Raw genomic sequence first — 23,248 nt, 5'->3', positions numbered from 1 at the left:
TACAGAAGGAAACAACAACATCAATTTCAGAGATGTCAAGACAGAAATAAGGGCGATGGAGGGATTTCACAGGGATTTGAGGGAGTTAAGAACCAGTGGTGCGGTATCCACAGAATCCCACCAAACCCAAGGATTCACCCTGCTTCTTGAGTGCTTTCTAAGCATGCTCAACTTTAAGTGCCTCAAAGATCTTCCAGCCCGTGCAGTCTCCATGTTTCCTTGGAGTGACATATAGCACAGAAGATGTGACAAGAGCAAATCTTGCAAGGCAGAAGCCACCTGGGAAGTGGCAGCACTGAAAGTACGATTCGGTTAAAAGTAGCCAGACTGCCATTACACTCCTTTCTGCACAGCTATACCTCCACAGTAAGAATGTTGGGGGGAAAAAAGTATTAAATCTAAAAAAAGTATTAGATCTTGCAATAAGATCTTTGAAAAATACAACCCAAACACACTGTCCCCGAGCAACATCAACTGTTGCAGCAATTTATGATTAGGGAGATCCTATGAAACAGAACTACTTTTACTGGAGACAGGAATGCTAAGCTAGATTTAAGTACTTAGCAAGGTATGAAAGGCACTTGCTGAGAAGTGAAGCCATGGCTGAGAAGTTTAGCCATGGCTCAACTTTAATGCTTTAATTCAAGTGCTCCCATCAGGCTGCAATCCTCCAGTCTCCGGCCGATCGTGGGTTTTAGTTCGAACCGCAGGTATGTCCAGGTCTGTAGAACCCTGACACAAGCACACTGAGGTACCAATATGAAGCAAACCCCTTGGTTTCAGGAGTTGTTTTGGGATAGTTTCTTTTAATTACCTGCGTCAATTGGCTGTCTGAGAGTTTTGTGGAAGGTCCACTGTCTCAAACATGTGATTTAGTCACTCACTAAGAACCCATTTGCTCAAGTGACAGAGCTGGGATTTTTTGCCACACAGACTGGAAAGCATTTCAAAGCTACTTTCTCCAAACCCTCCTCATCTCTACTCCTACCCATGTATAATATTTATGTGGAATGACAGCTCCTAGGTTACGCTGTAAACAAGCTAGTCTGGTGTTTTAACTTGCTCTACTCAACCTTACAGAACAAAACCAGCATGGATTATTACATTTACAGTTGGATTTGACTCCATCAGATGCTCACAAATACACTGAAGTTTAAATTTCTCCTCAGTTCTCTGGGGCAACCGCTCACTTGTGTTACATACCTGTACTTTAAATGCATCTCCAGTAATACGGAGAGGTTTGTCTGCTCCAGTGGGCAAAGGACCATCCTGGATCATGATCATTTTCACCCCCGTTCGCTCCTGAAGAAAAAGCACAGAGCACTTTGCTAAGCAGAGTCCCTGAAAAAAGGGACTAGATCTTGGTTACTCAACATTACGTAGGTGAAATCAGCACCTTTACAGAATGCTACTTTAGCTCTTCACGAGCAGTTACAGCACAAATTCAGTAACAGTCCTAGAGTGTGAAGGACTGCCAGAAAGTGTGCCACTCCTGAAGCTCTCAAATAGCTGAATCCTTGCAAGGAGAACCCCCTCTACCTTGACAGCTGATTTTCCAGCCCTTTCCAAAATCTGTAGCTGTCTGCATGTAACAGTTACTATGTGACCAGCCTCAAAACTGTATGACAGAGGTCTAACCAGGGCACTCAAAACCCCTACATTTTTTGACATAGATGCTTTTCTAAAACCCTTTACTCTTTAAAAACTTGTACCAGGTGGAGGAATAAAGAATGTCTAGGAACATAGTTTATACGTAACACAACACTTTTAATTAGAAAGGGGGTGGGATGAGGAAAAAAAAGATGACACACACCAGCTTTATCACAGATCAGCAACAACAGAGAAGCACAGCACTCTACAACAGCATGGCTGGCATTAAAAATACTGCAGAGCAGAGCAGACACAGCCCTTCCTTGGCTACAAGGATCCCCTCCTGAACAGCACACACCAAGTGTTATCTACAGCACATGGGTTTCTGTCACAGTTCTGGCAAAACTCCACTACCTGCGTAGCTGGGGCCACACCGATTTTGTTTGTAACACAAGATTGGATTTGAGTCCAGCTCTCTGAAGGCAGAAGAGTAAGTCCCTGCTGGAGAAGGTTAGAGCATCTAAAGCTCTCCATTTCAGCCCGCTCCTGTCGATCTAGAGAAGCTGCAGTAGGGAAGAGGAGCCCTAAAGGAAATGCATCTTGCGCACCTGCAACTGTTTTATTGTTTCACCTCCTTTGCCGATGACTAGACCCACTTTGGATGCCGGGATCAAAATCTCCTGAATCGTACTGTTGCCATCAACATCGTTGTGAAAACCAGGTCCGTTCCGACAGCGATCTACAATCTGCCCCAGTAGCCGTTTTGCTTGTCTTTGGAAAAGAATCGAGGGAAACAACCATTAGACAACATTGTTCCACGTGACCAAGAGACCAGGAACCATCGGAATGGAAAGTGATCAGGGAGAGGAGAAGAAGTGAAAAGATGGAAGAAACCATAGTCAGCACAATGTTTGCCTTTTTTTTTTTTTTTAAACTCTTTGATATCTGTTTTCCCCTATCATGATTACTTAATAAGCAGTTTGATTTTTGAAAGGGGAAGAGAGAAGAGAGAGCAGCAGCATGCTCTGACCTCTTAGGAAGTTAAGGACAATAGTTGGACTGTAGCATTTGGGGTGCTTACTTTCAATGAAGATGCTTTAGCTTCTGAACTTTCCTAACACATACAGTATTTGGTAAAACTCAAATTCTGTTCTCCTTCTCAGTCAAGACAAAACGTACACACTGCTCTGATACTAACACAGCCCATGGATTAACCATTCTCTGATCAGTCCCAGGCAACTGCCTTGCTCTTCTCTGCCTGCTCTTACCAGCAGCACCAGAACACTGTCCTAACACAGCCTCTGCTCCAAGCAGTAGGTGCTGAAGCTACACCGCGAAGTGAGGCAAGGATGCTGCAGCAGCCAGCAGTGAAAGACTGGGTTCTTCTACTCCTGGTGAGAAGAGACACACAAAGAAGCATTTGGGAGATTAAAGATCCCTCCACTAAAATATTTAGCATGTCAGAGGTAACTGACAGGGTTGCCCCTCATCTTGATGACTCCTATACCAACACATCCCATTCCTGCCCTTGTCCCAACACCCTTCTGAAAGTCAAAGAAATTCACTGGTTCCCTGCTCATTCCAATGCAGCATCTTCCCCTCTCTCCACTTCACACCAAGCTGTGGCACCCTAAGAATGACTGTCTTCTCTCTGGGAATTTGAGGAAGCAGTACAAAGTCACCCCTTCAAGCAGACATTCACCCAAGGCAGCTCAGGGGGTGGTGCTGAGGCTGCACACAGAGCAGAGACCGCTTGCTCTCGTCTTTCTCACAAAACAAGGGAAAAGGTGGAATTTCTGGAAGCCCACTTCAAATATTCTAGAGAAGTCTTAAAGAGTTTTATTTATCCATCTTCATATTTTGCACAAAGTTCTTCTAGTCACAATATAAAGACCACAACAGTTAATACACAACATATTTCAGATGAGAAGGGGTCACTTGGAAATTAACCCTATTAGTTTGCCACTGGATATAACTAATGAAAACATTTCTCACAAAACCCTTCTCAAAGAAGTCTGACATCTAATTGGTTTCCTTTCTTCATTTTCTTTTTCTACAAGTAGCATGAAAAAATACTTCAAACAACCACCTTGACAAGAATTTTAGCACAAAAGTAAATTAAATTTCACCTAATTCCATGTCCATGTTCTGCTTCACAAATTGAGTATTCTCACTTCTAAATGTATTAATGTTTTATTTAAAGGACATGACATTTAACTGCTTATTTCAGAACCATGAAGTCTTAACTATAACTCTCCCCCCTTTTTCCCCAACTGCATCAGGCATCCCAGCTTTTTAATATTTTGCTCTTGTTCTGAAATATCCTTTGCTAAAGGGGGAAAAAGCACTTCAATACCAGCAAGAAGACACTGCTTGCCCTATAATGTGAGTCTGCCAATTATATTTATTCTGGCTCACTGCTTGCAGTATTATGGTAGAATAAGGAGATTAAAGTACCCTTAGATCTCTTAAGAATGGAAGAATGATGAGTGTCTTCTCTTTAGAGAGACAGTCTTTGCACCCATGTATTTTCACTATCAAATGCAACTCAAAGATTTCCAGATGGATTTTAAAAAACCCACCTACCCAAAGGCTGGGGAGAGAAAGAGCAGCTCCATATGTTAAGTGTGTTCCTGTAAGCCTGAGGATCCTGGATCCAGTTCCAGCAGGAGGTCCTCAACTGGTTTGTGAGAGTCTCAAACTCAGCTCCTGGGAAGGGGGAGGGAGGAAACACTGTCCCTAAAGTTTCTATAGGACTAAAGATCAGAAATCCCTGCGGGCTTGGCCACGTGTCTCTACCATGCAAGGAGCAGAATCAAGACTTGGGTTCAGTCCTTTGCTTCTTGTTGGCAGCGATGCAGAGACAAGCACCCATGGGCCTCATGCTGCTCTGCAACAACACCAACACCTCCAGGGTATCCTGGAGTGGCACCGACAGGCTTTACAGGCCTCATGCAGCCCTTCTTCAGCTGGAAGGATGGTCATCTCAATAGGAGTAGGGAAGCGAAGGGGAGAAGAGAAGTGCCCTTCAAACAGCTTAGCTCAGTATCCTGGAAAGCTGCAGTTGGAAAACTGCATCCTAGGTGCCCTAAGAGCAACCTCACCCTGCGGAGGGGAATTCCAAGGAAATTTCTGCAGAGGATTCAAACTGCAAGTGGAAAAAAAAAAAAAAAAAGCCTTTGAGGTGCACGGTTTAAAGCATCAGACCAAGAGGTTCTATGCTCCAGAGACCCTCAAGTTTCTCTAGGCCAACATTTGCTGGTGTGGCTAATAACCAAGTAGCACCACTGACAGAGCGCAGCATTAGGGAGAAGAGAAAGAAGGAAAAAGGAGGGAAATGAAATCAGAACTCACTCAATGCTCTCTGGTGTCCCGGTGAGTACACAGGGCCTCTCGGGCATCCCACCACTGTCTGCAAAGGAAACAAGAAGAAAATTTGTAATACATGGAATTAAAAATGTGGCAGCTGTTTCAGTAACTATCAAGCACCAATGGAAGCACCACCCCCCTGCACGCAGAACATGCTAAAAGAATTCAAAGACAGCCAGGATCAACATATTTTAAATGATTTACTGGATGTCTGCATTCCTTTAAAGCCTTCCCCACCAATTAGAGGGAGGGGTAAGAACTCAGATGACATTCATCAATAGTTCCATGTACAGCACTGCAGCACAGCCTTCTCCAAAGCAAACTAGCACAGAACAATGATCCCATTTGGGTGGATGGTCCCATTTCATGATGCAAAGCAAGCACGGAGAGCTGCTGCCACCCTCCTGGAATGTCTTCTGCCAGGACTTGGAGCTGACCAGCCTAGTCAGAGGCAAACCACAGAGCTAAGCAAAGTGGCACCACCAGGAGGGAACCCAACAAAATGGACTGTCCATTTGCACTGTACTCCATTTGCATTGTGCCATTCCCCAAACCACCTGACAAACCTGTTCTCTCTGCTGGCTGGGAGGTGGGTCCCACAACAGCTCTCCCATGTCTGTATCCCTGTTAATGGTGATAACACACCGGGATCATGGGAAGTACCTGATCTAATGGCCACAACATCCTTCAACACTAAAACCTGTTCACCCACCGTACAAAGAGCCTCTTACCTGGAGCAATTTGAATTTTGCAGCCAGACTCTGCCTGAATCCGTGAGATCTGTTCTCCTCCCCTGCCGATTACTGAAATGAGTTCAACAAGCATCAGAACATACCATTTCCCCAGGTAACTGCAGAGCACCTTCCCCCTTTTACTCCTCTGCAGCTATCTATAAAGGAACAGTTTGACTCCAGGATTGCAGAAGAGACATCCACAGCATGATCAAATTCATCACAGTAGAAAAAAACCCACTAAAATACTGCTGAAAGTTATTCTATTTGCTTGCAAAAACCAACCAAAAACCCTGTCTTGCACTGGAATGGAAATACATAAGGCACTAGTTTGAGTGCAGCTACAAGAGTAATTTAAGTACATCTTGTTCAGTCTGAATCAATAAGTCAGTTATCTGGGGGACTAAAAAACACAAAGACTTTTATTTCTTTAAAATTCCTGTTTTACTGCCATTTTTGAATGGCCATGCTATTTGGCTGGTCTGCATTTAGACAGAACTACATCCTGAAATGCTCCATCAACCTCAAGTGAACACAAAAATCCATCTCCCTTAACTCTCAGAGTTGACACGTTGCTGTTTCACAATGAGACATACAGAGGACAGACTGTGCCAATCCCCATTCCTACCCTTCCCAGACTGCAAAAAGAGCAAAACTGTCAAGACAAACAGGTATGCCTGGCTCAGGATGCTCCCAAAGAAGCATCCCAGCTGTGGGTTTGCATCCCCCACCTCTGTGTGCCCCTGGACCAGGATCAGATTTAACACAGAGATGATGCCTGCAAAGCTCCCCTCTTCCAGGGCCAAGCATCCCTCCAACACTGCCCCACGTGTGGCACCAGGATTGATAAATAAAGAGGTCTGGCAGGAGAGGAATGAGCATTTCCTTTGCAGGAATTTGAGTTACAGTTTTATGGTGTCTTTCGAGTCGGGACAAAACTTGGCGCCCTATGGGGTAATTATCACGGCCTGTTATTTTCCTTTTTACTCTCCATATATCAAATTGGAAGGGATACACAGAGACCCAGCAGTGGAAGAGTCTATGCAATCACTGCAGTAACACATCAGCAGGAGGTGCCATTGAAAGGAAGAGTAATGATCATTAAGAGGAAGGGAGAAATTAGGATCAAGCTTGAAAGAGAACAGTATCAGGAATGCAAATGCAGCAAAAATTCTCATCTGGTTGTGTTTCCCTGCAGCAAATGTAGGAGAAATTTAAAATTCTGTTTAACTTGCCTTTAGTCAACTCATATTTTAACATTTAAAATATGGTTCCCTTCTTCAGCTCTCATGGTTTTGCATACTCAAAGTAAAATGTTTCAATGAGAAATAAATTCACTTTTGACTTGTTTATGTATTGTGCTAATGGGAATTTAAAGGAGAAAATCACTAGAACTCCTAGTAACTTGTACCAAATGCTCTTGTTCTTATTACAGGGACACCAAACTTTCCCATGCAGTTTGCATCTGGATTTTAAACACAGATCCTCTGGTCCCCACAAAGACAGCATTAAACAAGGCTTATCCAAGGTTAGTAAGCACAAAAACTTGTGCCAGAATAAACAGCATTCCTGCACAGGAAACACATCAAGAAGCATCAAAAGCATCCAAGGTACTTACTAAATCCAACCATTTTATCAGGCACTTTGAACTCTTCTGTTATTACAGCCCTAAAAAAGAAAAAAAAAAAAAGAAAAGAAGAAATCCCCATCAAATAGTCATTATAAAGAACAGTTTGGAGACAATTACATCCCTGCCATGAAAGCTGGGCTCAGCACAAGGATTCTGCACACAACCACAGTCAAAATCATTTGTTTCTGAAGGGCCCTCTCATGGTCACCCAATTCCTCCTATGCTGGATCCATTTCCAGTCTATCTCTGCTATCTTCAATGGAGCTGCTGGAAAAACCTCTTTTTGTCATTCTTACAGACAGGTTTAACAAAAAAAAAAAAAAAAAGGGCAAAGTTTCCTTAATATTGAGCCTAGACCTTCCAAGCAGCATCTGCCAACTGACCTGGATATGCTCTTCCCAAGACACACTAATCAAAGCCAGTCCTGGCATGACCTCCTCCAATATTCACTGGTTTGGTGTTCTGGGGTTTTTTTTGCCTGTTTGTCCTTATCATTCTTTTCCTTGGAATTAATAAAAGTTGCCTTTAATTATCCTCTGAATTCTTATTATCTCAACACTTCCATATCTATTGCTCTTTGGACTTTTTCAATGTGGCTCTGTCTCAAAACAGCACCCAAAGCAGTTTCCTAAGACCTGGCCGTAGACAAGTAAAAGGAATTAACTTGGTTATTTTGTTATGCCATCTCTGTCTTGTGGAAAACACAACAAAATGAATATGAAATTTGCATATATGCATTATATACCATTTGTTCAGCAATCTCAAAAGCAATGAAAGACCTGCATAGTAAATTCAATGCACGTTTTGTGGTGAGGTATTTTAAAATGTTCCCACTTTTTGTTTTAGATCAGTTAGGGAAGGTATAAAATACACACTGTATTAGTTAAGTTGCAGATAAAGTACTAACACTGCCCACCCCTTTCTGGGCTGTTCTAGCTGGACATTAGCTTTAACTTAACCATTAAAAATTCAAGGTTCTACAGTCTTCATGCACATTTTTTGTCCCTTCTGCTGAGGCCCCAAACAGCTGGTCAGGATGGAAATGCACTACTATTCACCTTCAGGCTAATGTAGCTTTAGAAAAGCTCTCCCCCCTTCCTACTCAAAACAAGACAAACAACACCTCAAGACCAGGATTTGAGAAAAAGTGATAATTTGACATTTGTATTAGATGTTAAGATGTGCTGCACGACAACTCATAGTTGTTTCAGTCTCCTAAAACCATCTTTGACAAAGGAGTCATCCCAGGTCATATTACATCAACAAAACTAAATAATAATAATAACACATCTGTTTGATACTTCCACCATTTGTCAAAATGCCAGACCTTTTTAAACTTTTTCTTTTTTGCCCCAGCCAGGGCAGGGGAAGGGAAAGGAGAGAGAATTTATTTTTTTTTGGTCCTGCAGATTTACAGGAGACAAATCCAAGTTTCACATCCACTCCTCTTTTTTTCATCAGAACAAACAGCCCAGGCAGGAGAAAACCCAAGCTGACAGTTTCTCCACATTCTCAACCTCTGACTTCCTAACACTACTACAGATGGTGGATCAATAAACAATTAGAACTGATCAATAAATAATAAAACATAACCCACTGCTTACCTTTGATGTACCAGGGCCCCTAACTGGTTACCTACTGTGGCAGAGAGAGAAAAAAGGAAAAAAATCAAAGCATTAGCACGGATAAACTAACTTCATCCCTACAGAAAAAGAGTTCTTACCGTTTCATCAAAAAAGAAAGAAAAGCAAAACAGTAATTTAGGTTCAGTGGCTGAAATGAATGCGTTATGTGGTACAAAACAGGAGGGGATTTCTTGATCAACACACACCATAACCCAGTGTCCAGCTGAACACAGGATAGGGAATTGATCCGTGTCTCCCCATGCTGAGAGTCATGGGAGAAAATCCTGCCTGCCCAAATCCAAATCCCTGCAACTAACCTCCCCCCTTCCCAAATTAAGCCCAAAGTAGTAAAAAAAAAAAAAAAAAAAAAAGAGTAAAAAGGGAGGAGGGAGGAGGGACAAGAGAAATTTCAAGCAGACTGGTACGTATTAAAAACAAGAATAAAAGCTGAGCAGAGTCAGAGATTCACTCAGTCCAGGCCAAAAGCATTAGGGACCGCTGGCACATACTTCTCTCTGTGTCTCTGATCTGTGCTCCATGGAGCCCACTTACACGGAGACCTGTTAAAGGAATAGGTCTGTTAAGTCACCTCGTGACACCCAAACAGTATTTAAGCCCAACCAAACACATGTTCCTGAACACACACATTCCAGGCATTTCTGGTGGGCCTCCTATGATCGGTTATCTCCCCACTGACACCCCTCAGACAGACTTCTCTCCCCCCCAACCTCAACAGATTAGATCTTTCTTCCAAATGTTAATAGGGAAAATATCATTAGACCAACTCATGCAAAGTGGGAACACATTCCCTGCAGAGCTTCCTACTGGACTTTGCCTGCAGCAAACCAGCTAAAAACCAGACCATTTGGTGCTAACAACCAGTTGAAAGATTATATTGCATGCCTGGAGGGCACAGGGAGCAAAACAAATGAAGCTGGCCAACATGTGAGCTGTGATAATAAAGATGCTGTTCCAAACTACCTTGCAGCAAGCTGCACATTCTTTGACCTGAAATAAATTGGCAATCAGCTGGCAGGGATAGAAAGTGGATGCATCTCACACTCTCTAAACCCAGTAGAAAAATGCATAAAGTTTGTGGTCAAACACTTTACTCAGAGAAAATAGACAAAGAGAGTCAATACTGTATTTCTGTTGCATGTCAATACCTTCGTAATAGTTCTGGACCATAATATTGACAGCATATATATTTTATTACTCTCCCCAGCTCGGTGATAAGACAACTGCTGCTTTATTGAGTCTGCTACATTTGTCTTTGCATATTCTCATCCGGAATATAAAAAGCTCTAATTTGATAACTATGAATATTGCAGTTGAAAAAGGTAAGTGATGTAATGGGGATTATTTGCTCTGGCTGATAAGCTCCTACCATGGAGCTGAGCAAACAGGACCAAATTCAGAATCTTGCCCCAAACTGCACTGTGGATATTTTTAGTACATCCAGTAGATCTGGTGGCTATCGGTGTGGTGTGGGGTTGCCACAGCCAAGGCCACTCATTATCAAGATGCCAGGAAGAGTGGTTTTAACTGTGCAAGGCTGTATTTAAATATTCACTCGGCATTTCAATTCACTGTGGCAGCTCTGAGCAGCCTGTTCTGCTGCAGCCGCTGCCCACAAATTATGAGACAGATACACATCCTATAATCAACTACCCAAGTTCATGCAAGGAAGGGAAGAGCCTTCATTTTGTAACACAATCCTACACTTGAAAAAGACAACTTCTTAGGGGAAACCTGTACGAGCACGGGAAGTTAAAGCAGTCAGGGAATTAATGCTTTAGATGTATGTAACAAGGTCTCCAAACCCATTCCAAGTACTATCCAACCATAATAAGCCATTCACCACTCCAGGCAGATATCAGCCTTAATGTAGGTTTATTGTACAAATTACTTCCAAAAAATAATGCCACAATAACTTATGTGAGAGACCATTCCTTCCACATTTCACAGATAACCTCTCCAAGAGCTGAGACTGAAGGCAGACGGAGAGAACTGGAAACGATTTACTTCCAGTCAGTTATGATTTCTCTCTGTTTTGGTGGGGAAAAAAAACGACCTAAAGGTCCATTCCTTCTCCAAAATGCCCATTTTGCTCTGAGAAACAGGGACTAATAGAGAGGCAGGGTTGGGGCAGCCCTTGCTCGCTGTAATTCCGAAAGCTGATGCACCATTCCACTGTCTCCCTTCACACCAAGGAGGGGGCTGAACTCTGACAAGCCACGTACATAATTTCCCCATTTTACATCTGTTGAGTACAATTTAACTGTAACTGCAGTCATTTTACTGCAAATAAGGAAAAACAGTGAATAAAATCAGCACAATTTCCTACTAATGGCACCTGCTGGTTGATAACTCTTCATTCTGCTTTAGGCTTCACCTTAACTGAATTCCACCTAACAGACACTCAAAACAAATGTGGATTTTTTTTTTCCACCCCATAAAACAGAGCAGTGCCTCCCACTAAATTAATGTGCATGATGGGAATATACAATCTTGTCAAGAATACCTTCATGGCTAGAATAAAATCAGAGTGACACATCTCCCAGAGAGCAGTGGAACAGGGCTGCATTTCATACTTTTGAACCAAAGAGCTACCATCATAAATTTTAGAAGGCTACAAGAGATTAGTTAACCTAATTCTTCATCATTAAATACTGCAAGGTTTTTCTTTAATTAAGTGGTCAAAACCCAATGATTTTTGTGTCTGCCTCCACTGCAAATCTTTATAGGTGTTTTTTCCCCTCCCTTAAACTGCCTTATTTAAAAAATGGCCACCTGTAAAGTCGCAATTTTGCAGAACAGTGGCATTTTGTGCATTAAGCTAACCTTCTGCCAAGAGACCTGGACTTCTGCCCTGGTCCTACTGCTGTTGCAGAGGTGTCAAGGAGCATCAGCCCTGACTTTCACCAGCAGCAAGACAGGGATAAAGTTTCCTTCCTCCCACCACTGTTTTTATTGAAAACATGTTAGAGCAAAGAAATAAAGTCCTCTGTACAACTGGATCATGTTGTGTTTGAGCCTCTCAGTTCTACAAAAATGAAGTGTTATTACACCAAGACAGGCCATCTTCATATCTGGGTGCACCAGAGGAGCTTGGGGAGGGGAAAGGGGTGGAGGGGGGTGGTGTGTGAAGCTTCTCCAAGGTCTCTCATCTTTGTTTTCCCAGAATCAAAGGATACCCCAGCCCTCAGCTGCAACACTGCTGCTGAACCCTACAGATCTCACAGGACACTCCTTGAAAGCAGCCCAAAGCAGGGCAAACAAAGGTAACATCCTCATCAGTCTCTTTCCAGCAGACTGGATCCCTGCTTCCTTTGAACAAAAGGAGGTTGCTTCTCTAAAGATCATTTAGCATTAAATAAATTTATTAAATCGTGCTGGTAATTAGAGGGAGCTATTAATTAGAATGGAGGCCTTTGGTCTGCTGGGATCTGTCCTCAGCAGTAGCCACAGGTAAGATGCCACCAGGTCTCTCTGCAGGACTCACCTGTCCCTCATGCTCACCTTTGCTGTGAAACATTAACTCCTGCAAGTGGCCACAGAAATGCTGGATACAACTTCCTGGGAGCAGTACAATAAACCTGATCTCTTCCCTGCACTACAGATATTTTCAGGATTATTTTAAAGAAAGGGGAGATAAATAAGCCAGGGAAAAGAGGAATAACAGTCTCCAGCTCCATCCAATACCCCCAAGCCAGGTCACCAGGGCTGAGCCTACAGCTCTTGGGTTCAGATGAGGGTTAAAGTTAAGGGAAGTGCAAAAAGCACTCACATTCTGGTTTCCAACACGATGACAAATCTATTTTTCCTGGAAATGCTTTAAAGGCAGCTGCATTTGTTTTGATCAGTGCACTGTCACCTATCTTAAGACCACTTCCTAAGCTGCCAGCCAGCCACAGCAGCAGCTGTTTACAAAAACAGACGGGAAGAATTAGATTGTCCTGAAAGACAGACAGTTTTCCTGTCACCTTAAATACTTCCTCTGGAGCCAATTTCTTCCAGCAGTATTAGCAACAGCATTAATTTCCCAAGAGCTGCATGGGGATAAGGAAGCAGTGAGACCTGCACCCAGCTGTGAACATGCAGTATACAGGGGTAAATTTCCCACCAGATTTGTTTCCAAGCTGTCCAGAGCAGCAAAAGGTATCCAAACCCCTGCACAGCAACTTCTCTAGAGCATGTGTAACAACACAATTGCTTCTTGACAATGCCTCCAAACTGTGGTTCACAGACAAGCAGAAAATGGAGACAAGTGTGGGCAGGCAATCCTGACACCCTTCCAAATAGAAAGTGATTTCCTACTTCAAGTGTCCAACCTTCCAGATGCTAAAGGTAAAGCTGCTTTATAGACTTTTAATGTCATGGCAGCAAGAGCAGGTAGCCCAAGACTAAGATATGGATCACACCACAAACATACAGAGCAAGGAGGACTGGCAGCTTCAGGAGTTGCTTTGCCAGGCTGCAGGTAAAGACTAGCACAGGAGTATCACACAGGTAGGTAGGGAACTCATCACACACCTGTATCTCAGTACAGGACTTGCTAATGCCATTAGAAATAAAACCAAAGCTGAAAGAAGCGATACAATCCCTGTTCCTACCTTGACAATTCCTGTTTTTTTGTGAAATTCCAGTCCTCTAAAAATATTACTTCCATCATTTCTCTTCTAAGATCTCACAGATCAGATTTTTGGGAGGAGAGTGTGACAAAGTTATATACAGATGTATATGAACAACCAAAGGGCAAATACAATAATACTTTAAAAACCAGCTACAGACAAGGCCCAGAACCAAACAGAGGGTGAAGAGAACAAGAATACAGCAGTCAGGAGCAGCCAGTCTGGAAGGCTCCCCCAGGAATGATACCTGCTCCATGGAGTTATGTATCACAGCACAAGAAACCAGTAATAATGTACATTTATAGCCCAGACTGCAACAGTGCTGACACGGTCTGTGTCAATACAAACAAGGCTCAGCAAGTTCATGGCTCACCAGTGCAAGTTTAAGTACAAAGTCTAACCTGTGCTGTCACTAAGCCCTACAACCATTTCACATGTTACAGGTTCCTAAAACCCATTTTGTCAAGAGGTCAGATCTCTCAGTTCAGTCTGATGAATCAATGAAAGCAGGGCAAACGTTGTGAATGACTGGTTCTCAGAAGGCTATTTTTATTCTTTCTCACCCACGGCCGTGTCCCCAAAGCTATTCAGACACAGCTCAGAGCTGTTCAGCATTCCCCAACAGGGAATGTGCACAGCCTGTGATGGCTGAGCACCTTCCCCTGCAGAACCAGCACCCGCCAGCACTGCCAGATCTCCTGCTTCTCACAGATATAGTGATCCTCCAGCTTGAGATACAGTCCCAGACAAATCCCTCCTTCCCTAAAACCCTCAACCAAAGGAGCAGCAACCTGTTGCTCAGATAGAGCCAACAGCAGAGAACAGAAGTGGGTGGTGGCATGTGTTCAGAAAACAGTAACATTGCAAGCCAGGGGCTCCACATAAAAGAAACTTCTCCCCATGCTCCAGCATGTTCTTTCAGACTGAGGAGCAGATGTGCAGTTATTTTCAGCTTTTGTATCAGACAGAAGAAGTTTTTTTCAAACAAAGTGCTAGGCAGCAGCCTTGCTTATCTCCTCAGTACTCCTGAACATATCCATGGGGGAGAGAATCACCCTGCAGGGCTACCTGTGTCAGGAAAAATACTAGAGCAAATAGCAAAAGGAAGACATAGCCATGTTTTTCGTTTTTGTCATAATCAACCACAAGTAAAGGTGAGCTCTTTGCAGCTATAAAGCAGCAGATAATACAGTTTAAACACTTCTTGTAACAATGCATACCATCAGATTTGTCAAAACCAGAAAACTCTTGTTCTAACATTTCTGTTGTTCCCAAAGATAAGACACTAATGGCTTATTTTAAAACTGTAACACTTCATGCAATATTGACTCATTACAGTTACCAGATAAGCTCCATTCAGTAAACTATTACTTGGCTGGGGCCAACGTTAAAAGCTTCAGAGACTTCAGAATTCTTAAAGAAAAACAATGAATAAAGCTAAGCTTGCATCAACTTATATCAATACCTTTTCTCCTTAAAATTTATGTGCAAAGCAACCAAAACTTTTGACAGCAACTCAGCTCCTGTGCTGTGACCACTGCTACCCACGGAAGGGAACACAAGTAATGCTGTTCCTACACACTGCCTGCTCCCAGGAAATAAGGGTTAACGGGGAAGAACAGCTTTACTATGTACATTTGGCACCCTATACATGGGGCTCCAGCACAGGCCCAATAAGCACATCCTCCTCCCTCCCTAACTACCACAGAACAAGATTTAAATTACAGTTTATTTGCTAATTCCCACAGTTCATGAATTAACAAAGAATTGCTTCGCATTAACGCTAATGCCTTTAGATCAGACTAAACAGCACAGAGAATCTTGTATAAAATTTTTATACACAGAAAGATGCGTTCTCCATCCTTAAAGCAGACAGCTGCCTCCATGGAGGAATTTCAGGAGCTGCATCCCCAGGGATGATTACTCACAGCCAGCTTACCTCCATCATCCAGGGGCCGTTTCTGCACTCCATAACCGTAGACTGACGGGTCCACAAGTGTTGTAGAATTATTCAAGTGAGGAATATCTCCAATTTTAGCAGCAATCTATAAAAACAGGGGATAAAAGCTTGATTAGCATACCTGAAGTTTCAGCCACCACAGGTAAACACTTTCTCCCAATAAGACATTGACCCCAGTCCAAGCTTCTTTCAGGTGGCTTTGTAACAAGGTGTTTCTTTTGTAAAGTAAACAATTTTCTGCTTGCTTTTAATATTTGCTTAATTAAGATCACATTCACCCAGTTCCTCTTCCTGATCACAAGCAGGCATTTGCTCCCTGGAACATTATATTCAGAATTATTTGCTCGATGACAGCTGACGAGCTAAATCTTGCAAAGAGGAGGGTTCAAATTAGCTCACCAACTTTGTCCTGGACAAGCTGCCACCACCAGAGCTGTGTGGGAGGACACATAATTCCTCTTGTGTCCAGATCCAGACACCCAGAAATGCACACTCACACATCCATGGGGGAGCAGAGGGAGAATGTGAAAACACACAGCACAAGCACAGGTTTGGGAACTCCCTGTCAAAGAGACTGGATCACTCTGTTTGCTGTATGAGGAATAAGCCAGTGGGCAAACCATCAGCCCAGAATTAGTTTCCATTTCCTGGAGTGGTCAGTACAGCACAAACACAGCTAATGCTGCCTGTGCTTCCAACTCTTCCAGAGGGGGAACTGCCATTCCCTGCCAAGCCAGGGTGCAAGGAGTTTATTTACAGGAAAGAGGAGACAGTCAGGTATCACAGTAAGGGGACTTAGGTAAGCAAATAAACAAGTTGAGGCACACACCTAAACATCACTTCATGAAAATGAAAAGTTGATCTCATCTCTAGTGACATTTGGGAGCTCTTCCACCTGCTCTCTGAGCTAACTGGTGTAAGCCCACCCTAAAAACATACAGGTGCATTCCCTGGGTGCTGCACCCAAGTTAACACCCCCTCCCAGGGACAGGCAAACTGCAGTCCCACAGCACCTCTTGCCTACATAAAGTACTTTGCTGTAATAAGCAAGTGCAGAACAAAGTAGTTACAGCACAAATATAAAGCACAGCGTACTCTACAGCATTTGCTTCCTTTTACAGCAAGAAGAAAACCATTGCATGGGATCTTTACTAGGAGACTGATCTCACTCTATTATACCTGGATTTCACCGGAGAATAAGCAACAGGAAGAGATGAAAGAGCATTTTACACAGTGTGTTTTAAATGACAAATTACATCTAAAGGTGTTTCTAAAATTTGCGTGTTACTGCAACAGAAAGACATCTACAGTAACTCTGGTTGTTGACACTACCTTCTGCTGCAGTGGAATAAACAACTGGCCAAGATTCAGAACCACAGGGTGCTGAAAAAAGCTATTCGAAATAATCTTGAAAGACTGAGGGCACTGCTTTTAGGGAGAGAGTAGGAAACATTTTGTTCAATGCCTTGCATGAAAAGGGCTCCAAGTTTGGATCATTTTCTCCTCATATTCCATTCTGTCCTGTCTCCTTTCAGAAAGTCGACAACTTCATCGTGTCAGAAATGCCAGAAAGAGAGTAAAATCCTCCTCTGGTACCAGTACAATGATCCTGTGGTGAAACTTTGATGACAAGTGTTTTGTACATCAACATCTCCAATCAGCCCCCAGAAAGCTGGTTCTGAAGGCATTACCACACCTTGGGCACTCCATGAGGGACTGCCAGGGGATGCCTTGCTTTTTTGTTAAGTGCTGTACTGCATCCATGGATCCAGCCCTTTGCCCACATGCTTTCCCCTTACATTTGGGATGTGGAGGATTTAATGAAGGTACCAAGACCACAGATGTATTCTGACTACTTCAACACCAAAACAAATTTTAAAATATATTTTACAACAATCTATTTCCACCTTTCACCTATTAACTTACAATGTAGACCAAAAGGAACAGTGTCAGGTATAACATACTCTGACCTGTTTTGGGATATTTGATTTTAACATCCCCTTCACAAACTCTCTCTCTGTTAGTAGTTATTTACCTGTAAGTCATGAGTGATAGTCTGGAGGTGAAATCACCCACCACATGCTCCAAGGAAATAAAAAAAATTGTCTTGGACACTGGAAGCTGGCCTAGGAGAGGAAGCCAGCCTGAAGTACAAGGGTGTGCAGGAGCAGCTCCCTGGTACCAAGGCTGGCTGCTCCCAATGCAGGGAAGCTTTGCAAACCCCCACTCATGCTTTGCACATCATGACCACCCTGGCACAGAACCCTCTAAGTGGAGGGCAAAGCAAGAGTGTTAAAGCAATTTTTACATTATCAGTTTTTGGTATATTTTCCTCTTCCCCCCCCCCTCCTTTATTTAAACTTGCACCCTTATCTCTAAAGCCTTCCAGCTGCCACGGGATTACAGGCAGACAACATGTCACCTCAACTACAGCAGGGAAAAAACCATCCTGCAAAATTAAGAGCTTGAGCTTTCAAAGTACATGTGGCAATTAAAATACATTTTAACTTCTCATGTTCGACTTAAAATGGGAAGCTCAGTCTTTATGACAGGTTCAGCAGGGGGCAGGCACAAAAATCAGAATATGGCAAAAGTAAGCAGACCCAGCCCTTATCTGCCAAAACGACCTTGAGTAATGTTCTGCTGTTAGCCACTGCTTTTGTCCTGCTGTATGTCTGTCTCGGGGTTTTTTCTGCCCTTAACACAACACATCCATTTTACCAAGCTCTGAAACACACTGGAAAAAAGCATCACTGTTCCTGCACCTAAATTCCCCAAAATCAAGCTCTCCAACAAAGACTTTAAAGGACACAGCACAGACCCGAGCTACAAACTGCAATGGTAAAGCCAAGAAAAACACAAGGAATCCACATAGTTGTGTGAGGGACACATTTTTTTTCCTATACCTTGCACTTCTATCCTTCTATACCTTTAACAGACATTAAAAATGGTGTAATAAAAACCCCACTTAAATATGAAGCTTCTTTGCTAAGCACAGCAGGGCTCAAACACAAACATCTGCAGAATTCGGTTTTAAGAGGACGGGCCCAGTTTCTAGGAAAAACCTCTTGGTGCTGCCCTGCAAAGAACAGCAACCGATAAAATCACCAATTCTAGGTATTAGCAGAATAAAAAAAAAAACAATAAAGCCCTGTCATCTGACCCTTCAGACTGTTCTAGTGCTCGTGCTGCTCCTCCCATTCGCTGAGCACAACACTGGAGTTGGTGTCTCCAGAGCTCTGGAGGAAGCAACAAAACCTTCCACAGCCACTGAAGTTTCATATCACAGGTGGTTTTATTAAATACTAAAGCAATTGCAAAGCCCTAAAGCTATCTGAGGATGATCTGAAAAATGACTCTGCGAGGGGCTAAAGAAAAGTTCATCTAAGACTCTTCCTTCACCATGGAAATTAGAAGTTTGAGCCTGATATAGAAAAGGATTTCAAAGACGCAGCTCATTAACTCTCAGTAAGTCTCAGGGTGTTCACCCACTTATAAAGTATCCAAGATGGCCCACTACAGGCTCACCAAGCCTCAGCCTTTCCTCTTCCCAGCATTCCCAGAAATTGGGATTCAGACAGTACATCTGGCAGGTTACAAAACCAGCACATGAAGGAAGAGCTGCAAACCAAAGTGTTGCACTGGAAATGGGCTGCCAAGGAGAAGAGGAGAGGGCAAGCACCAAGCCAGATGCTCTTTGGTCAATAAGAACAAAAGGCCAGTCCAAGAGAAATTAATTTTAGTCCAAAGTACTAACAGCTCTGCTTATATTCTGATCCTATTACTCAAAAAGGGGAGCAAAATCCTCTCTCTCTCTCTCTCTCTCACACCCCAAAATGCCACAGAAGAAAAGCCACCCTGCCTGGGAGCAGCCAGGCAGATCAGTCCCCACCTGTGATCCACTAATCCACTCACCTGAGGTGTGGTGCAGAAGATGCAGGACAGACCATCTCAAAGCCCCAGTACTGCCTTAAAGAAGCAATTATTCATAAATCTCAAGTATTTCAGCATTCACAAAAAATCCAGGCAAGTCCAGCACAAACACTGAAAGCAATGTACAAATAATTTCTTTCAAAGGTATTCCAGGTTTCTTATTCTTGTGTCAGCTCACATCCCAGCAGCTCTGAGGAATGCAGTTGCTTTCCTTGGATCAGGAAAGTCTTCCTTGTTCTGAATTGTTTAGTTATTCATAACCAAGCACTGTATTCCACAGCCTGATTACAGTGTTATGGCTCTCACAAAAACTGAATTTAGTAAATTTGATTACTACTCTTATGTGTGACATTAAACCCTGAAAGACTCAAACATCGAGCCAGGGATGATGTACCAACCCCTGAGACAAGAACTATGACTGAAGCTTTTTTTGCTCTGCTCCCTCATCCCCCTAAAGCAAAAGGAATACTCTGCAAAGGCCAAAACCAGCACAAAAGCTGAGATCTCCACACCAGATCAGTACAGCTCAGGCAAATACAGCATTAAACACCCCTGGTGAAAGCTCTGTAGGCACCTCCACAGAAGTCTTGGGTGTAAATGTAACTGCCTCTACATCCCACCTGATTCTCAGCCAGGAAGTTCCATCACAGATTGCCTGGGTGGTGAGGCAAATATCCATCCCCTGAGCCACCCTCACTGACTTTTGGCAACAAGTCACCAGTGACAATTTAGTTCTGTGCAGGACAAGACCACCTGCTCCCTTACAAACCCTCTACAAAACTAGATTAAATCAAGTACTTTCACAGACAGAGGGGAATATTTTAGCACTCCAACAGCTCTTTTCATCCCACAAACAGCAATGGAAAAAATCACGTTCAACAGTCAGCAAACAACTCACTGCACAAAAATTTAGGACACTGTGCTCCCACAAACACGTGCAGAGCCCACATTTCCCAACACACTCGTTTCCAGAGCAAAAAAGCAGCAGGAAGGTCGCTGCTGAAATCTTCCAGCTCAAACCAACTCGTGGAAACCCAGCACAAGCAGTGTAATCACAGCAAGTATAATGAACTTAAGAACAACAAAATCAAGTAAGTGACCACAGCTGGGGCACAGAAGTATTTATTGCTCCATTTCCTTCACATGTGGGTTGTTGGGGGCTCACAGATTCACCCCACAAACACAACCACAGCACCCAGGTAACACAAATTTGGATCAATTTGCCATTAGTGCTGTGTTTTAGCCCAACACCAGGTTGCTCCAAGGCCCGTCCAACCTGGCCTTGAACACTTCCAGGGATGGGGCAGCCACAGCTTCTCTGGGCAACCTGTGCCAGGGCCTCACAGGGAAGAATTACTTCCCAATATCTAACCTAGATTTGCCCTCTTTCAATTTATACCCATTCTCCCTTGTCCTGTCACTCCAGTTCCTGATGAAGAACCCCTCTCCACCTTCCCTGTAGCCCCTTCAGACACTGGAAGGTTCTGTGAGGTCTCCACACAACCTTCTCTTCTCCAAGCTGAACAGCCCCAGCTCTCTCAGCCTGTCTTTGTAGGGGAAGTGCTCCAACCCCCTTATCAACATCATGTCCCTCCTCCGGACTTGAAACATGCTCACAAAATAACTCCAACCAGCTGCAATGTACCAGCAAATAATTATTTTCTTTTACATAAAAGAGTTATTCAGCTGCTAGCAGGTGGTAATATTACCAGATATTCAAAAAGATGTTTTTGCAACGAGAGGCCTCCAGTAACAGACATCCAGGTCGAGACAAGCAGAGTGCAACACCCCTCAATTTAACTGCATCAGGCAGGTAATCCTGGGTGTTCAGACATCAAGGCCAGGGGGCTTTGCTAGTGAAAGAAGTGACACATGACCTCATCAGGGAGGCAGCTCAGACCCCATCTGCCTGTGCTGAGGAAGAAAACAGAGACCCAAGAGCAGAGCAGCTCGTGGTGTCCCTGGAAAGGTGCAGGGTGTTGATCTACAACACAGAGTGGCTGCCACACTGATTCACAGGTGAGCTGAGAGCCAGGGCAAAGCACTTCAGTCCCATCAGAGAGAGCATCTGAGAGGTCTCAGGGCCCAGCTTAGTTTCTCCAGAGGTTTCTCAGTGAAATCACAGGGAGTCTGGGCAACAGAAGGAGATTTCTCCCACCTGGAGAGAATAAAGTCAGGGTCTTTGAGCACCAGCTGGGCTGTGGTCCTGGTGTTACATCTCCTTATGGTGCAGTCACTAAACACAAGTAAAACACAACCTGTTCAGAGGTGGGACAAACACCTGGGACAGACATGGAACAGATGTGATGAACAACCACAACATCTGCCCTGTGAGCAGCAGATCCTTGTCCTGGAGGCACTTCCCACAAATCAAGGAGCATACAAACACCTGGAATATCCTGTGCTGAAGACAAGGGTGCTGGTTCCTGAAGCTCTGGGCACTTCTGAAACTTTCCATTTTAGCACCATGTAAGCTCGGAGGTTCCTCTAGGGAGCACCTCCCTCCCTCCCTGGAGGGAATGTGAAGCTCCTGCACTGCTAAGGTTTGTATTCACAGAATCACAGAACAAATCAGTTCGGAAAAGACCTCTGAGATCATCAATTCCAACCTGTGACTGATCACCACCTTATCAACTAAAGCAGAGCACTGAGTGCCAAGTCCAGTCTTTTCCTAAACACCTCCAGTGATGGGGACTCCACCACCTCCGTGGGCAGCTTGTTCCGATGTCTTATCGCCCTTTCTGGGAAGAAATTCCTTCTAATATCCAACCTAACCCCCTCTGGCACAGCCTGAAGCCATGTCGTCTCCTCCTATCCCCTGTTCCCTGGGAGCAGAGCTCGACACCCCCCCCCGGCTTCCCCCTCCTGTCAGAGAGTTGCAGAGAGCCCGAAGGTCTTCCCGAGTCTCCTTTTCTCCAGGCTGAGCCCCCCCAGCTCCCTCAGCCGCTCCTGGTGCTCCGGACTCTTGCCCCGCTCCGTTCCCTTCTCCAGCCGATCCATCGTTCAGCCTCCCGCACAAGGCCCCGCTTAAAACCCACATTAACACCAGCCATCCCCCCCACTGCCCAGAGCCAGACGGCTGCGGGCCGCCCCCCTCCCGCACATCCCCGGGGGCACAGAGGGGGCAGCGCGGCCCTTCCTCAGCCCCGCGGCCTAGCGGCGCCCCCGCCGCCGCCACCTCCCCCTCCCGCGCGCCCCTGGCCCGCCGGCCGGCGCCTCACCTGCCGGACGCGGTGCAGGGCGTCCACGAAGCCCTCGGGCTTGATGCCCACGGGGGCCGCGCTCTGTCCCTGCCCCTGCGCCAGGTCCGCCATGGCCCGCGCCCGCTCCGCCCGGGCCCGCGCCCGGAAAGGGAAGGAGCCCCCCGCTTCCGCCGGAAGTGCCCTAAGGGGGCGGGGCGTCGAGGGGGCGCGCGGGGAAGGGCGGGGCCGCTGGAACCAGGCGGGGAGGGGATTGGGTGGGGGAGAGGGGCGGGGCCAGCGCAGGGCACGCCCCCTGCGGGACCCCCCCAGAGGACCCCCCTCAGGGGAGAGCTGGGGAACCCCCGGCGGGACGGCCGGGAACACCCGTGCTCTTGTCCCTGCTCCTGTCATCCCATCCCTGCCCCTTCCATCCCATCTCTGTCTGTGCCATCCCACCCCTGTCCATCCCATCCCATCCCTGCCTGTAACATCCCGCCCTTGCCTGCTCCAACCCATTCCTGCCTGTTCCAACCCATTCCTGCCTGTTCCATCCCGTCCCTACTTGTAATATCCCATTTCTGCCCGTTCCATCTC

The 23,248-nt window shown here is 44.7% G+C and overlaps 1 protein-coding gene across 3 annotated transcripts in view; it reads right to left on the bottom strand.

Moving 5' to 3' along the window:
- The window catches only part of FUBP3 (far upstream element binding protein 3), a 39,055-nt gene extending 16,247 nt beyond the window's left edge, over positions 1-22,808 (bottom strand). For 2 of the 3 annotated variants that reach the window (XM_027739319.2, XM_039388119.1), the window contains exons 1-8: positions 22,694-22,786; positions 15,519-15,624; positions 8,925-8,958; positions 7,309-7,358; positions 5,691-5,762; positions 4,945-5,002; positions 2,199-2,361; positions 1,204-1,302 (exon numbers count right to left, since the gene is read on the bottom strand). In XM_027739319.2, coding sequence (XP_027595120.1) covers positions 1,204-1,302; positions 2,199-2,361; positions 4,945-5,002; positions 5,691-5,762; positions 7,309-7,358; positions 8,925-8,958; positions 15,519-15,624; positions 22,694-22,786 — 675 coding nt within the window. Of the gene's footprint in view, positions 1-1,203; positions 1,303-2,198; positions 2,362-4,944; positions 5,003-5,690; positions 5,763-7,308; positions 7,359-8,924; positions 8,959-9,454; positions 9,506-15,518; positions 15,625-22,693 lie in introns of all 3 variants that reach the window. The other variant, XM_027739320.2, reaches the window with a different exon arrangement.
- Positions 22,809-23,248: the final 440 nt, after the last annotated feature.

This window comes from Pipra filicauda, unplaced genomic scaffold (genome assembly GCF_003945595.2).
Source record: "Pipra filicauda isolate LSUMZ 115617 unplaced genomic scaffold, ASM394559v2 scaffold121_size3267253_pilon, whole genome shotgun sequence".
In the NCBI taxonomy this organism is placed as follows: Eukaryota; Metazoa; Chordata; class Aves; order Passeriformes; family Pipridae; genus Pipra; species Pipra filicauda.
This window is presented reverse-complemented; position numbering and strand designations above follow the sequence as displayed.